Genomic DNA, 16,741 nt, shown 5'->3' on the forward strand with positions numbered 1-16,741 from the left:
CGCAAGCAGAGAAAGGAACAGAGCGTTTCACGCCAGGGCGTTCCACCGTGGACAGAATCCTGACCCTCCGTCTGCTGGCTGAGAAGAGAAGGGAGTTCAGGAAACCACTCTATGCAGCCTATGTAGACCTGAAACAGGCATTCGATTCTGTGGACAGACCGGCTCTCTGGAAGATCCTCAGAATCCTTGGTGTCCCGGGCAAGCTGATCAACCTTCTCTCCCTCCTGTACTCTGCCACCTCTTCCTGTGTGACAGTCAATGGGCTGCTATCCGACAACTTCAACATCAACAGTGGAGTCCGGCAGGGCTGTGTCCTGGCCCCGACAGTGTTCAACACAGCTATCGACCACGTCATGGGGAGAACAGTGGCCCAGTGCGCGTGCGGAGCCAGCTTCGGCGATGTCACCATCACAGATCTGGACTATGCAGATGATGTGGCAATCCTGGCCGAAGCCATTGAAGTTCTCCAACTTGCTCTGCAGGCCATGGATGCGGAAACTCAGCCTCTTGGCCTGATGGTCAGCTGGGACAAGACCAAGGCCCAAAGCCTCAGTGACTTCAAGACCCCCCAGCAGGACTTGTCATCAACTCCCATCCTGTTGAAGTTGTGGACAAGTTCTGTTACCTCGGTGGCACAATTACGTCCGACTGCAAGAGTGATGCTGATATCCAGATCCGCATCGGCCGCGCCGCATCCGCGATGGCTAGCCTGGACAACGTATGGTCCAACAGGAAACTCTCCACTCAAACAAAGATCAGACTGTACAACAGCCTTGTGCTTTCTATTCTTATGTACAGCGCTGAGACTTGGACACTAACAGGCACCCAGGAACAACGCCTGGATGCCTTTGACTCAAAATGCCAATGCAGGATCCTAGGGATCAGATGCTATGACCATGTCTCAAATACAACCCTACGTAGCATCACCAATCAGCCACCACTTTCCCACAAGATCCGCTCTGCCCGGCTCCGCCTCTTTGGCCACCTTGCCCGGGCAGAACCACCTCCCGAACCTGTCGTCCTGCTGAGAGAACCAAACCCCACTACCTGGTCCCGCCCCAGAGGACGACCTAGACGCACCTGGCTCGACCAACTGGCCAACGACCTACAGCAGACTGCCGGCCTTTCCATTGCCGCAGCCTGGGAGGCAGCCAGAGACAGATCAACCTGGATCGGTATGATCAGTATGCAGAGGCGCTACGCTCCTCTTCGGAGCAAGCGGAGCTGAGTGAGTGAGTGAGTGTGGGTGTGTGTATGTTTGTGGGTGTGTACATATGTATGTATGTACATTTTTGTATATGTACATTTACTATGTATACTATGTACATTGTGTATATCTATATCTATATCTATATAATTATATGCATTATATATATATCTATGCATTACTATTGAGAACATTATTTTTCTTTTTGAAATCATCAAAGCCATTCATTACTGGTGTTCTACTGCTTTTAAAAAAGAAATGAAGTTCGCATTAGTGCTACATTTGTACATAATGGATCTGGAGATATGCTGTACCTGTCAATCACGTACGATTGGCCGAGATCCACCCACCAGGTTGGGTTATCCTCTCCCGTGTCCCGAGTGTGCGTACAGGAACCATCGAGCCAGTGGGTAGCGGTGTTCCCGTCCACGGCACGACTGGCAGCCCCGTCCGGAAAGCTGCTAGTTTGGAACGCTGTCTTCCCCAGGGCGACATTGGCACCTGCCCGAGAAGTTCAACAGGTTTTTCCAGTTAGATGTACTAGCTGATTTGTTCTACCAGTTCATTCTCAATGATGCCATGACCATGTATTTACTAAATGTAGTAAAGGCCTACCAGAAAGCACTTGGACTTCGCACAGGGTCAGTTTTCGGGAGTTTCCGGGAAGACGAACGCCCACATAACGTCCCTCCATCCCCTGACAGGAGACGGAAATGGACGGCTGGATCACGTCGATGTGATGGTCACCTCCACACTTTGGGTTCATGCTGACCTGGTCAGAATCCCCGATGTGGATGTTGAAGGGGTTCAGTCGTTCAGCGCAACAGTCCTGGCGGTTAAAGATGACCAACCTGTAGATATTAGAGACAGAGAATGTGCAATGGCCCTTCAGTTTTCCACATTGCATATTTGGATAAAGATTCCTATAGAACTCCTTAAAACCTGTAAACTTTGATAGATCCTCTATAGTCACTATCATTACTTTCGGCAAGAAGGTTAATATGTTTTTGCAATTGGTTGTGCTATGGTGGGGTGTCTAGCGTATGTGCGCATACTCGGTGTAACTTGGGAAAATAACTTAGCATGTATCTTAGATAATGATGAACATAATAAGACATACCATACGAGTATTCATATATATATGTGTGTGGGTGGGTGTATGTGTGTGGGTGTGTACATATGTATGTATGTATGTGTGTATATGTACTATGTATATCTATATCTATATCTATGCTTTACTATTGAGAACATTATTTTTCTTTTTGAAATCATCAAAGCCATTCAATACTGGTGTTCTACTGCTTTTAAAGAAGAAATGAAGTTCCCATTAGTGCTACATATTGGATCTTGAGATACTGTAAATGCAGAAATGTTCGCGGTGGATTGATGTTCGCGGTTTTCGCGGTGACCGCGAACTTAAGACCACCGCGAATATTTTTCTATTATGGTATTACACTGCAGTCTATGGTGTTACCGCAAAATTAAATCCACCGCGAAAAGTCCCTTTTCCCGCTACCGCGAAATTAAATCCCCGCAAACTTAAATGCATTTACAGTATGCTGTACCTGTCAATCCCATACGATTGGCCGAGATCCACCCACCAGGTTGGGTTATCCTCTCCCGAGTCCCGAGTGTGTGTACAGGAACCATCGAGCCAGTTAGTAGCGGTGTTCCCGTCCACGGCACGACTGGCAGCCCCGTCCTGATAGTTGCTAGTTTGGAACGCTGTCTTCCCCAGGGCGACATTGACACCTGCCCGAGGCAAGAAGACTTACTTTACTTATGTCATACCTGGGCCCCGATAACGTTTGATAACGTTGTTCTGAACCTGGCGATAAAAAGCTGTATTACACAGGCTTTAGCTAAGGGCACAACCCGCCGTACGTGCAAATACGTGCTGTCTACGTGCCAAAACGTGGGCAATCTTATGGGATCCGTAAGTGGTAAGAACCGCCTCCGTACGTACTCGTAGGGAAACCGACGGATTTTGGAGCACGTAGACACGCCCTAGAACTTTACGTGCAGGCAAAACATACTTCCTGTGCCATCGGGCTGCAGATTTGCCTACCGTACGTACCAGTAAGGGCGACGCGCCTGAACGTTTTCAGAAATACGTGGCAGACGTGGCCTCCAAAAAAAAGGTACGGACACATTGTACGTACGGCGGGTTGTGCCTTTAGCTTTTTAAGTTTTATCACTCAGGTTTCCATCAAACAATCTGAACGTACTCGGTGCACACCGAGTGTGGCACCAATTGAAAATTTGAATACCTGATTCGGACGTTAGAATTGCTGCTGTAGTGTAACTGTTTTTGTTCGAGGACACCAAATTTTTCTCAACTTCTGGCGCATTTCGCATCGAAACTTGAAGGTGCTTTCTCAGGTGGGTACGACATAAATAAAATACAACACGGTGTATTCCGCTTCACCCTTGGTCCCAGCCCTCCCGCGGGTCGGATCGCCTGACGGCCGAAGCTTTACCTTGTGGTACTTGTATCGATGACTGGAGTTGAACAGCCTACAATGTATTCCTTACAGAGCTTACTATTTCCAAGTCTTGTAGTTTTTTCTTTGTTCATCAGCCTGAAAGACGTCCGATACTTCTCCACCTCAGATACACCTCGAAAGTTGGCTATGATTGGGGCTATGGCAGAATAGTTGTATGTCAACTTCTAAAATCCAAAATGTGACAAATGACGGTATATTAATTACCTGTGGCGCCTGCAGCCATGAAAAAGAGTGAAAGGCAAAGTGTTGACGTTATGGCGTCCATGGCTGCTCTCTGTGTTGCAGTACTGAGGACGTTGTCAAGTGTGCACTTGCACTGTTGCTGATCAATACAAAAGCTAAACTATGTTGCTCACGTTAACTTAACTAAGTTTTTGTAATGTTGTTTGAAAACTGTACAATGTAGTCTCACGTCTCTTAACTTTCTCCTGCTGACAAAAGGCAATGCATTAGGGAAATTGTGTATCTTGAATGACTGTTTCCCAACTTGACAATCTGATTATGCTCAGCCGCATAGTCTTTTTAGCGAATGCCCACAAACGCCCACTCTGGAGAAGTCCAGGCTGCACGGATCTCATTTTTTTTGCTTGGAATATGTCCACATTGTGCTCCCACGCATTAATACTGAGTTTCAAGTCAATCCATCCATCCAAAGTGAAATAAGATCAAAGTTGACGATTTTCGATGGTCTTTTTAGCGAACGCCCAGCAAAAAGTCTTTTTAGCGAATGCCCACTACATGTATATAAAGGTAATTTGAACTGGTGGGACATTACTTTCACATCTTTCTTTGAACATACCAAATACTCTCCACATTTTTGATGATAAGTGTAGTGATATACTCCAGTGTGCGCATTAATGCATGCGAGATAACAAACTTTTAAAATATTCACCACATTTTTAAGTATAGGGGTACAGTATACCCCAGTGTGTGCAATAATGCATGCAAGATCACAAACTTTTAAAACCTTGGACTGTAATACGATAGCCTGCTACTGAAGATCTAGTCTTTATAAGCTGTAGAGCAATTAAGCCCCGTGTCCTGAGGATCAGTTACACCTGTACTTCTCATCATCATGGATGCCTAATCTGAAGATCAAAGCCTCTCAATCTTTAATTGCATCCTTGGAGTTTCAATGTTCTGCACCAGGCCAAGTATAAGCTTCTCATCAAAGTCTTCCTAACTGGACCTTTTACTGGAAGCAATAGAGCAAGAATCAAGGGGAAGAAGTCTGGCTTGTATAGGGGTCAATTTTTCCACTCTTTCTGTCTTAAAGTTTATAGACCGGTCTTCAGCATTTTCTATGTCTTGCAGCTTCTGTAGCGGTCAACATGTGTCATTGGAAGTGCAGAAATTTGATGAAAACTTTCAAAGTGGTTGTATCTTTTAATTGCCAACTTTGAATTGATGTATCTTTAAAAAAAACAAAATTGACAAGTCTTTAGTATTTAAAAGAAGTAGTATTATAGAATCCACAGCTTTAGATTTGGATTGATGTATTTTTTTGAATAATGTGAACTTCAATATAGAGAAGTCTAATATATGTTTATTCGCAAGTTTATGTTCTGAAGTGACGCAACTGGTCATCAGTATTGATCCTGAAGAAGGCAACACTGGTCATGAAATTTGATCCGTATGTGTATATACATTTGTGTTGGAAGAAAGTTTAGCACTGTACTACATCAGAATGCTTCAACCCTGAAAGTTGTGGGTGACAGAACTTTGTTGTAAAAGTTTTGACCTGATGTATGATCCTACAGCCGCAGGCTGGCTTATTGCAATGGGCAGAGCCTGTAACTGTTACTAAGTCATCAATTAGGCAAACATTGTGAACAGAGGCTTGGAAAAGTCTCTGATCTTACGCCAAGCACACTTGGCTGACTCCTCTTATGTTTTTCAATGTCCTAAGCCGCTTTGAACTAAGAGAACCAATACTGTGTCTATCCGGGTGTACAGTAAGTTCATCACTGCAATAAGCAGTCAATTTAGGAAGATCAACTCAGGCTGAATTGTTTTGGGAAGAGATGATGCGCAAGCGGCTCTCTTGAGTTTTGTTTAATCCCTGTAAGATTGCACACATTTCCAAAGCCATTCAACTGGTAGAACTGCAGTCTACTCAGCTTTTTGAGGTCCAGACATCCCCTGAAGAAGAAGGAGAAATGAGGAGTAGAAAATAGATGAAGAAGAAGCTTCACATGTTATGTTTTACCAGTTGGCTTGACAGAGGAAATTAGTTTGTGAAAATGTGGTCTGTGAAAGGAAACTAAATGTTGGTTTCAAGAATAAAGAAATCAATTCTAAGAATGCACAATCATGTTCCAAGAAACTCTCTGAAAGCATGGCAGATAAGCAGTTAAGAATTACTAAAACTGACTATTATGACTTGACCAACATCAGTAAGTAGTAGTCATGTCATCTATGTGCAAGCGCGGGCCTTGATTTTTGGTGAACAAGGGACTGAGCCATCAGATAATGGTAACCTGCTGCGCTTCTGAAATGCCCCCGTCAGCGTTCGAATACTGTACCACCTTTGAGCTTAGCTAACCCTCCTTACAAGAAACACTCATTGGTAAGCTTTGCAGCTTGGGCACCTGCAGCTTTGGATGCCTTTGCATCCATTGGAACTCACCGCCGGAATGTTTGACACGCACCCAGGTTATTCAGTATCTTTCATTTGGGTCACACTCGGAACATCAACCCATGTAGTTCAGCAGGGGTTATTCAATGACAGTTCCTTGGCCTACCGCCTATGGTGCAAGCATATCTTGCGGGAAGTAACGGACAATAGACAGGACAGTAAGTGTTAGTGAGTGATTCTGGATGGATTAGAGGAACATTTTGAAGTGAATGATTTTCTTTTTTTAATCCTGACCCAGAAGAAATCATGTCAAATGAGGGGCAGTTCTGACTTAAGTTTTGATCTTTATGAAATTGGACACATTTTTAGGATTTACTGCTTGGCTGAGCAAAAGATATTGGAGCCTGCGTTGGACAAATGAACTGAAGCCAGCTAATGCTTGTCACGTAAGGGAAACTTAGCTTCTGCTTGAAAATTTATTTGGGTTGGTAGAAATCTTTCTGAAGCAAAGTTGAACCTTAGTCTACCACGCAAAAAAATCGACTTTTTCACAAATTTTTGACTGACCAACTTCAGTCTTTGTCAAGGAATGAGCACTTCAATGCTTCTGTGATGTCAGACAAGGAAATCAGAGAGGGCAGACTTCACCCCTTTACCCACACTGTATTGCAAGTTGGTCCCTTCTACTCCCAAAGCAGGCTCCCCAAAGCCAAAGTAGCAATACTGAGGATGCATGGCAGAGCTGCATTGTGTTTGTTTTCAATCACATACATGTAAAAACATTACTTCATTCTCTCAGTTCTCAGACAGTCACCATAAAAGTATGACAAGCTCTCATCATGAAAGTAGAGGGCAGCATGGAAAGCTTCAATATAATGTATAATTCTGTCCAAAAAACCGAGTACACCTAAATGACCTTGGTTTTCAAGCTTTGTTTTAATGATTTTCAGGCTTTAAATACTATGTTTAAAAGAATCAGAGAACCGACAAATCAAGTTGAAGTTGCCTTGGCGTGGGTGAAGTAAAAGTTTACAGAAAATTTCCACTGATCATGTCTATATACAGGTACTTTAAAGTCAGCAGACATGTACAATGTACAGGAGACACTCTGACCAGCTGCCACATCACAGGACAGAAAAGTGCCTTTCATCTTCAACTTGAAAAACTGCCAGGGAGGAGACCAAATAACAAGTGGATGTCTCTCTCCGCTATAAATGGCCTTCCCATCCATGCAGCCTCATAGCTCAATATGCCATTTGGCACAAACGGACAGACGTTTACAGGTAGCTGGCATGTCCCTGTTGTCATCAATCCTGCTTCAGCCAGACAGCGATGTCTGTGTCATGTCGTCGCAAGAAGGCCAAGGATGCTGCCACCCACGCCACATCATCTTGACTTGCTGGTTCTCAACTTTAAACAAAATGTGCTAAACTAGAAAAACCTAATGAGAAAAGAGATTGAGGACAGTAATTTCATGCCCGAATAGAAGACTTGGTTTATGGAGTGAATGCAGTCAGATTTTTTAACTCTCTGCCCATAACTATGTGATGTCCACATGCTTTATTTTCACCATCAAATGTTCAAGAATCAAGAGAAATCAATTTCAAGAAGGCCAAAGTTGCAACCACCCAGGCCACATAATCTTGACTTGTTGGTTCTAAACTTTAAACAAAATGTGCTAAACTAGAAAAATCTAAGGAGAATAGAGACTGAGGACAGTAAGCTCATACCTTAGAAGGTGCAGTTTATGTAGTGAATGCTGTCAGATTTTTCAAGTTTTCCTGTCTGCCCATTGCTTTTATGATGTCCACATGCTGTACTTTCACTATTAAATCTTTGAGAATCAAGAGAAATAAATTGCAAGAAGGCCAAAGTTGCAACTACCCATAGGCAAGGCCACACCATTTTGACTTGTTGGTTTTCTCAACTTTAGACAAAATGTGCTAGAAAAACCTAATGACTGAATGAGAAGAAAGACTGAGGACCGTAAGTTCATACCTTTATTAGAAGACTTTAAGTTTATGTAGTGATGCAGTCAGAATTTTCAAGTTTTGTGTGAGAAAAATCAGGGCACGCGAGCCCTAGACAGAGACTACTTAGGTTAAGCGAAGCTGCTCAAAACGTTTTCAGACTTCTTGGCAAAGAAAGAAGCCACCTGCTCCTTTGCTGACACGACAGCAATTACCTGCATGCATTGGCATGAAACTGGCTGACTCACAGATCTGGCAGACCCAGCTTAAAACAGCACTGTCCCTGAATGTAATGTGAATATCATAGACTCCAAGTAGTTGGTACATATCAATGAACAATCAGTGGTCAAGTCAACTGTCAACACTGAATAGATGCTGTTCAACCTTTGACTGCTATGGAATCTCAGGTGCAATGTGTTATGAGGCATGTCAGGGAGTTGTTCTAATTACAATAGATAATGACATTGGGGTATTATGTATTTGATTAATGTTTGAGTAGTTTAAATTCATCATTTAAATGCAACAGTAAATTTGTATACAACGTCAGATTGGCATGAAACACTCTTCACCCCCTTCCAACTATCCCCCAGAAACACTGCGCAACGCATGATGCAAAAAAGCGCCTTCAAGTGATCCACAGAATGTCTGCAGGACAAACTGGGAAGCATGCACACGCAAGGTTGCGCTTGCGTGGCAAAAAAACAGCAGGTGTTTTTTTATTTTTAAATTCACATTTCTTTAAAGAGGATGAGACGGAAAGCAGACCCTGCTTATCGAGGTCTTCTCCTCATGTACACAAACAAAATCAGGACACACATACATGGCTACAAAACGCTTAATAACAAAGTCAAGAGATAATGATAACAACATGAAATAAAACAACAAGAAATCAAATAACAAAGTGACTTGTAGCTGGCATACAATTTTAGAAGTAATCAAATAAGGTTATAAGTCTACTAAAACAACCTGTCTATTGAACACAAGACATAACTACATGAAAATAAACAAGGAATCAAATAACAGAGTTAGGTGTTGCTGCTGCATTGGGAAGACTGTGATCCCAAATAGTCTATATGCAGGGGGATATGACCAGGGTCAATATCCCCCTACATCATGATTCATGACTTGAGTACTGTGAATGCAGAAACTTTCGCGGTGGTTTAATGTTCGCAGTTTTTGCGGTGGCCGTTTCACCGCGAACTTAAAACCACCGCGAACATTTTTCCATAGCAGTAAGAGACTACAGAGCATGGTGCTACCGCAAACTTAAAACCACGGCGAAAAGTCGTTTATCCCGCTACCGCAAAATTAAATCCCAGTGAATTTATATACATTTACAGTATATCGAATGAATGACCTTTATTGTACATTTGTGCTCAAACAAGCTAAGTACAGGTCGTAGCGCTAGTGATAAGGTACAATTTTGACAAAAAAGGTATCTTATCATCTCTACATATGCTAATACATTCAAGTATGTACAAGTTCAACTGTATCTTCTGATCCATACAGCCCCTTAGTACAACAAGTTCATCTGTGTCTATCACCTTGGTCTTATCCCAGTCTATTAAACAGTTGTTTCTTGTGATATGGCTTGTCTCTGCTGGTTTATCGCAATCTCTACCTTCTAAACTTCCTATACATTTGTGCACTTGTGGAACCTTCCTTTGTTGATGCCAGCCTGATGAAACTATTCATGTGTATTTTGGCACCAGTCCCAGTTTCCTCAGGAGAGCAGGTTCCACAGATGTGCAGGATGGCAGCTGTGAGACAGAATGGCATGGAGGGCAATTAAACTGTCATTCTGTGTCATGAGTATGACGCAAAAGTCGTGTCATACTTGTCGTGTGCCATTCAATCCGTGTTACTTTCACCAAGTGCTGGAACAAAGCATGTTTCTTTCATCGGTGCAGCTGCCATATGTGCAGGCTGCTAATATGCTTCCCAAGTACCAAGTGGTTAGCAGTGCACAGACCAATTCTTCCGCGACGGGTCCGAGATAGTGCGCGACAAAAATGTGACGAAAGGGTCTCGAGGGTCCGTGTTTTAGTTCAAATTTCTCCTAATCTGCTGCGGAGTGGCATTTAATACTAGCATGGCTAAAAAGCGTAAGAAGTGATGTGTTTTTGGTGCAAATTGGTTTTGGGCCCAAGTGTCACTTCCTTGTATTTCTATGCGTTGGAAGTGATTCGCCCATTGACCCAGATTCCCCGTCCATATGCGTTCTGTGAGCCGTGTTGCTATGCCTCGCGCGTCGGGTTATTGTAAAAATCTCAGTGTTACGATTTTCTTTATTTTTTGCTTGATTTATCTTAGTTGTATTCTCTTTCCGACAATGTCAGTCATTTTCATGACTAAAATATAGGTGATGGGTTTATTTCCATGTCAAAATTCCCCTTTTTTTGCATACTTTTTTACGTGAAAAAAACTTTTCTCCCCCAAATATTACGAAAAGTAGAGAGAGTGAAGAAACTGAAACCCGGCTGTTCTTAAAGCTGGAGTGATACCCTTCATTCCCATATACGGCTTTTCTGCTTTAGATTTATTTTCTTGAAGAGACGGCCTCTCAACTTGAGGGTGCGCAGCCTCGATTTGAGACACCAAATAAACTGGGGTGTGCACCGTTAGCATAAGGGTCTAGCTGGTGAGGTAAAAAATGATAGATTTTGGCCATCACATCAGGACATATCACCCTTTTAGACCCATTACATCACGTCAGGACATTTGTTTTTTAATGAAAGCTCAAATCGGCCTGTAGGCCACTTTTCATTGAGGTCATAAGGGAAGAGGAAACTTTCAAGGCTCAGACATAGCAACGTGTATACAATTTACATCACAGTCCTAGTGCGTCTTATAAGTCTATTTACACAATTTTACATACATAGTACAAAAGGTGGGGGCCGCTGGATGAAAGAAAAAGTGGCTTGTACACACTCTCTCCCCATCAAAATTTGCAAATCATAATATAAATTTAACATTATACATGCCCTGTACATATGATTAAAGATACATTTACTTGTTTTGACCTTTCCTGGACATACAGCCAAAGCTTTCCAACTAGCAAATTGTCACCATCAATGGTCAGTCAGTGAGGTCAGACGTCTAGTTACACCAGGGTATATCACCCTTTCACCAGACTTTTTGATGGTTTCTTTAACATGCTCACGGTGTATCCTTAAGCACGGAGATTTCTTCCAGCACTAGCCATGCACTTGAAAAGATTATGAAGTATTCCTCTCTATTCACCATGCCTTCCCTGATTACGGATTCATGAACATAAAATTGAGCCACGATGTAGAAGTAGAAGTTGTCAGAATGCACCAAACGACGCTCAAAGCTTTGAAGTTCCCTACAATAGATGGAAGAAGCAATCAGCACTTTATAGTGGAAGACGATTTCCTCTCATCTCCTCTTCTCCTTCCTTCTTGGCACGTTTCCAAGTTAAAGATGAAAGACGCTTCCCTTTTCTGTATCTGGCAGTTGGTCAAAGTGGGGTCCTCTTATCCCTCCAGATCAGTGAAGATATTGTGTAACCTCTTGCAGAGTTTTGTGAACGCCTGTCAAAGTAGTTGTAGCCTGTGAAACTTTAAAGGCCTCAGCCCATCAATCATCAAAGTTCAAGTCAGGATATGCCCGCCGAACATTTTCTGATGATCCTGCTGAAGTATATGAAAGAGTCAGAGACACAGGCTGGGTGAAAACTTGCATCCGAATCTGTTAACTCTATGCACCTGTGTGTATCAAAGTTCAGACCCGTCACCGTTGATTCTGTTATCAACCATGATTTTCAAATACAGCATTATTTTTAGAGACACAGCACTGGAATAAGCAGCACTGGAAGTGTTGGAAAACTTTTTGAAACCCTAGTGCATTCTTCATCAAAGGTCAAGTTTTCTTTTGTTGCAAATATAACACGCCAGACCCGATAGGGCATGAATGTGCCATAAAGGCTATCACTTATTACTTATTATTCTGAGTGCTGTCATCTGTTGACTCCGTGTAATGGCACTTCTTTCATTAGTATTAAGGTTTATATATACCTGTATTAGGAGAATGTGCTTAATGCGTCTCGTCTGTTACAAGTTTAGAACAAGTTAAAGACTATGAATTTATCACCTTGGGCAGAGCTTTATCCTTTCAGCAGGCAATGACTCTTTCTTATCTTGAGCTGGCTGTTGGCCAACACCGTTACAGAATCTTAGACACAGTGCTGTCTTAGTGCATCGTAATGGCATTTCTGTCATAAGTTTTAGAATTACCTGCATTAACAGAATGTTTGATACAAGTTAAACACCATGATCTAATCACCTTGGACAGAGCTCTATCCATTCAACAGTCAATGATTTCTTCCTGTCCTAAACTGAGAATTGTCCAATTGTCTATCTTGCATCAGTCAAAATAGCAGAATCTGATAACATTGCAGTGTAGGTTTTAAGTGCTTTGTTTAATATCACAAATGCCATGCAGTGTAGGTTTTAAGCGTTATGTTATCACAAATGTCACACAGTTTGAACCAATTTGCTGGATCATAGTCATGTGCTGTCTTGTCATGGTCTACCACAATGATTATTCTGTTGTAAGTTTAAACTTGCCTGCCGTAGGAGAATGTACGCAATGCTTTTTGTCCATTACAAGTTTGATGCAAGTTAAACAGTAATGATTCCTTCCTGTCTAGAGTTGGTTGTTGTCCAACACAATTTCCAGTCATGTAGCTTTGAAGCATTTGAAGATCTTGCATCAGTTAATACAGCAGAATCTGATAAAATTTCTGTGTAGGTTTTAAGTGCTTTGTTTAATATCACAAATACCACACATATGAACTGATTTTCAGTATTGTAGAGTGCTTTTTTGTCGTGGCCTAGTGCCATGGTAATTCTGTTTTACGTTTCAACTTGCCTGCCCTTGGAGAATGTACTCAATGTTTTTTATCCATTACAAGTTTGATGCAAGTTAAACACCATGATTTCAGCACTTTGGACAGAGCTCTATCCTTTCAGCTGGCAATGATTCCTTCCTGTCCTGATCTGGCTGTTGTCCAACACAATTTCCAGTCATACAATTTTGAAGCATTTGAAGATCTTGCATCAGTTAAAACAGCAGACTCTAATAACATTGCAATGTAGGTTTTAAGTGTTATGTTATCACAAATGCCACACAATTTTAAATGATTTCCATGATCGTAGACAAATTGCTATCTTGTCATGGCCTTGTGAAATGATAAGTTTGTTGTAAGTTTAAACCTGCCTGTGTTAGGAGAATGTACTCAATGTTTTTCGACCATTACAAGTTTGATGCAAGTTAAATACCATGACGCACATTTCAGCACCTTGGACAGAGCTCTATCCTTTCACCAGGCAATGATTCCTTCCTGTCTTGAGCTGGCTGTTTGCCATCACAATTTCCAGTCATGTAGCTTTGAAGCATTTGATCCTCAGTACCTGCAGTTATTACTGAGCTGTCAGGTGAGCTGCTTGTCAAAGTTGATGACTATGCTGCATGCTTTTGTGGTGATCTTCTGCTGCATGCTCTGGAAGACAAGTCTGTATGTCTGACTGAAGACTGAGATGATGGTTGAAAGACATTTTGCTGGAGAAAAATGTCCTGGCATATTTTTTGCACAAGATGCCCTCTTCTTAGAATGTAAAAATCTTGTACAATAAATCTTTAATATCTTGATGTTGAAAGATCCGGTGATTTCATCAACACCATCACCAAATTGAAATTGTCAGGTAACAGAGGTCATAGTAGACCAAGGAAATCCTAAATGTGTTAGGAGAGACATCAAAATGTGCGGTCTAACTAGGGTGAGCCCACTGGACAGAGCTGCATAAAGCACTGTGAAGACTAGCCGACTGCTGCCTACCCGTGTCAGCAGCAGTATAATCAAATACTAGATACACCTACTTAAAGACTGTGCCAGTAATTTGGAAGATTTTCTGGAAGATGCATGTTTCTTTCCTCAAGTTTATGTGTGAATATTTTTTTCTCACTTTTGCATGATAAGCAATGTGAATAACATGAAGATAAAGCTTACAGCAGGAAAATTGGTTTCAAAAAATGCCTCAATAAAAGCTGCATTTAAATGAAAACAATATGATTGTTCACTTTTCGTCAAACTTTTCCGCAGAGTTGGAAGGCACCATGAAGTATCGGTCGGACTGACTTCAAAGGCAACAGGCAACTTGTCAAGGAATCAGCAACTTGGACAGGACATACTTTCATATCAGCACTGACAACAGCATGCAGGCATCACTCACGCTGATATAGCAGGTGAATGATGTTTATGGATTTGTTCTGGGTGGGCAAAGTCAAGATTTCTTGCTGGAAAAGGGGTCTAAATTGTTACCATTCTTTTAGCAGATGGCTAAAATATGGGGGTGATTTTATCTTCCACTAGGAATGTTATTGCTTGAACACTGCATGAACAAGCCTTAGGTCCAATCTCAGACTTGATCAGATGTACGTAGGCAGGAAGATGCTGAGAATGAGATATCATAAAATAAAACTTTAAAGTGGTGGAGGGGCTTAGCTGTAAGTGCCCCCAGGGCCTGTTTCTGAGCCTTTCTTTAGAAAGAAGAGCCTGAAAGGCATGATATGTGTGTGCTGTTAGTAGTGGGAAAGTTTGCTGGTGATTTCTAAGGGGAAATTTGTAGTGTGCTTGGTGCAGTTGTTAGTGATCTGAGGGACAAGAGTTCAAGACCTGGTTAAGGTCACTGACAAACTGGCACTGTTGCATGTCACTGGAAGGGTTGGAGTCTGTGGGACAGGATGTTTAGTCATGGTTCACTATTGGTGCGTGTGTGTGTGTGTTTGTGTGTGTGTGTGTGTGTGTGTGTGTGTGTGTGTGTGTGTGTGTGTGTGTGTGCATGTGTGTGTATTTGTGTGTGTGTGATTGTATGGGAATACAATGTATTTATGTATGTATGTGTGTGTGTTAACCTATGTTAAGGGAATTAACTGTCGCCTCTGATTGCCATGTTGTCAATTGTACAGTTGAAAAAGCTATGTGCCTGGTACATTCCAACTGTGCATACTGCACACGCATGTCTGTCCATGTACAATGAGTCTGGACAAAAAGTTGGAAATTTCAGTTGCTTGACTTATGGCTGCCTTCTGTATTTTATTTACCTGGATGTATAACTTTTATCGACGCACATGTTATGGTTCCTTTAGCTATCCAGTAATCAGCATGAATTGGAATAGATTTTTAGTTCCCTTTGTCACCTGTACTTGTTGTCATGGCAGTCTTGTGGCAGAGTAAGCCATAAAGACTCCAGAATTGTAAGTAAAAGTAAACTTTTGATATATATTTGTATGTTCGTATACTCTTCCTTATGTAGGAGAGAGTAGGGATTTCAAATATCTCCCTGCCTGTGGGATTTGCCATGTACTTCAAGCTCCTGATTTATTGCCAAATGTTGAGAAGCTTCTTCCCGTTCCAAGCATTGAATCACTTCTGACAGCCTCTTCAAGGCTCACTATCTACAGTGTAATGGTTGAATAGCTTCGCGTGAAAAATAGAAGACGAAGGAATTTTCATTTCACAAGACAGTTTGAAAAGAATTTAATTAAAAGCTGTCGACTCAGCGAGGTGTGTTTTATCCAGTGCAAGTCCGGAGCAAGATGGTATCAAAGCAGAAACAGTTGTTTATTACCTGCCTGAGGGAAAATCTGCATTATTGCACGAGAAAGTTGAAAACTGCTATCAATTTCCACATGTATGCCTCTCCTTTGATGAGTATAGGTAATGCAGTGATGAAGAACTGCAGTAATGCGGTAACTCCAGCAATACATTACACATCAAAGAGGGGGCGAACCCTTTGAAAATAATGTTTCGGTACAAAAGTTTTCTCATATTGGAAATGACAGACAGCTTCAATGATTCTCTGCCATAAAAATTACCCCACATGTTCGTATGCAGGCTGGTAACATTAGCAACAAATACATGTAAAGAATACCTAAAGTATTAATTCCCATAGATTTGCTTCTGATGCTTGAGGAAACAGGTCTGGAGGCCAACGAACTCCGATCAGTAATGCTGGACAGAAACGTGGAGACACAGGTGTCACCTCCAAGAGGATGAACTGAACTGAACTGAACTTGCTTCTAGTAGATAATAACTGCAGTGATTTATCATGTAGAAAAGAGTGGGAGACCCTTTGAAAATATTTTGGTACAAAAGTTTTCTCATATTGGAAATGATAGACAGCTGCAATGTCTCTCTGTTGTGAAGATTATCCCACATGTTTTATGCAGGCTGGTAATATTAGCAACAAAATACATGTAGAGAATACCTATAAATTCCCACAGATTTGCTTCTAATAACTCCAGTGATTAATCAATGACATGTAGAAAAGAGTGGGAGACCCTTTGAAAATGTTATGGTACAAATTAAAGTTCTCTCATATTGGAAATTAAAGATAACTACTGTAAGTTTGTCAAATTGTTACTCCCACATATGAAAATCACCCCATGTGTTCAT

At 41.8% G+C, this 16,741-nt stretch overlaps 1 protein-coding gene across 1 annotated transcript in view; it reads right to left on the minus strand.

Moving 5' to 3' along the window:
- Positions 1-1,417: 1,417 nt before the first annotated feature.
- Positions 1,418-16,741, minus strand: part of LOC118419309 — a 151,804-nt gene continuing 136,480 nt past the window's right edge. Inside the window, exons 4-6 of the mRNA XM_035825669.1 lie at positions 2,773-2,959; positions 1,823-2,058; positions 1,418-1,708 (exon numbers count right to left, since the gene is read on the minus strand). Of these exons, the coding sequence (XP_035681562.1) occupies positions 1,455-1,708; positions 1,823-2,058; positions 2,773-2,959 (677 nt within the window). The 3' untranslated portion in view covers positions 1,418-1,454. The remainder of the gene's footprint in view (positions 1,709-1,822; positions 2,059-2,772; positions 2,960-16,741) is intronic.

This window comes from Branchiostoma floridae, chromosome 7 (genome assembly GCF_000003815.2).
Source record: "Branchiostoma floridae strain S238N-H82 chromosome 7, Bfl_VNyyK, whole genome shotgun sequence".
Lineage (NCBI taxonomy): Eukaryota > Metazoa > Chordata > Leptocardii > Amphioxiformes > Branchiostomatidae > Branchiostoma > Branchiostoma floridae.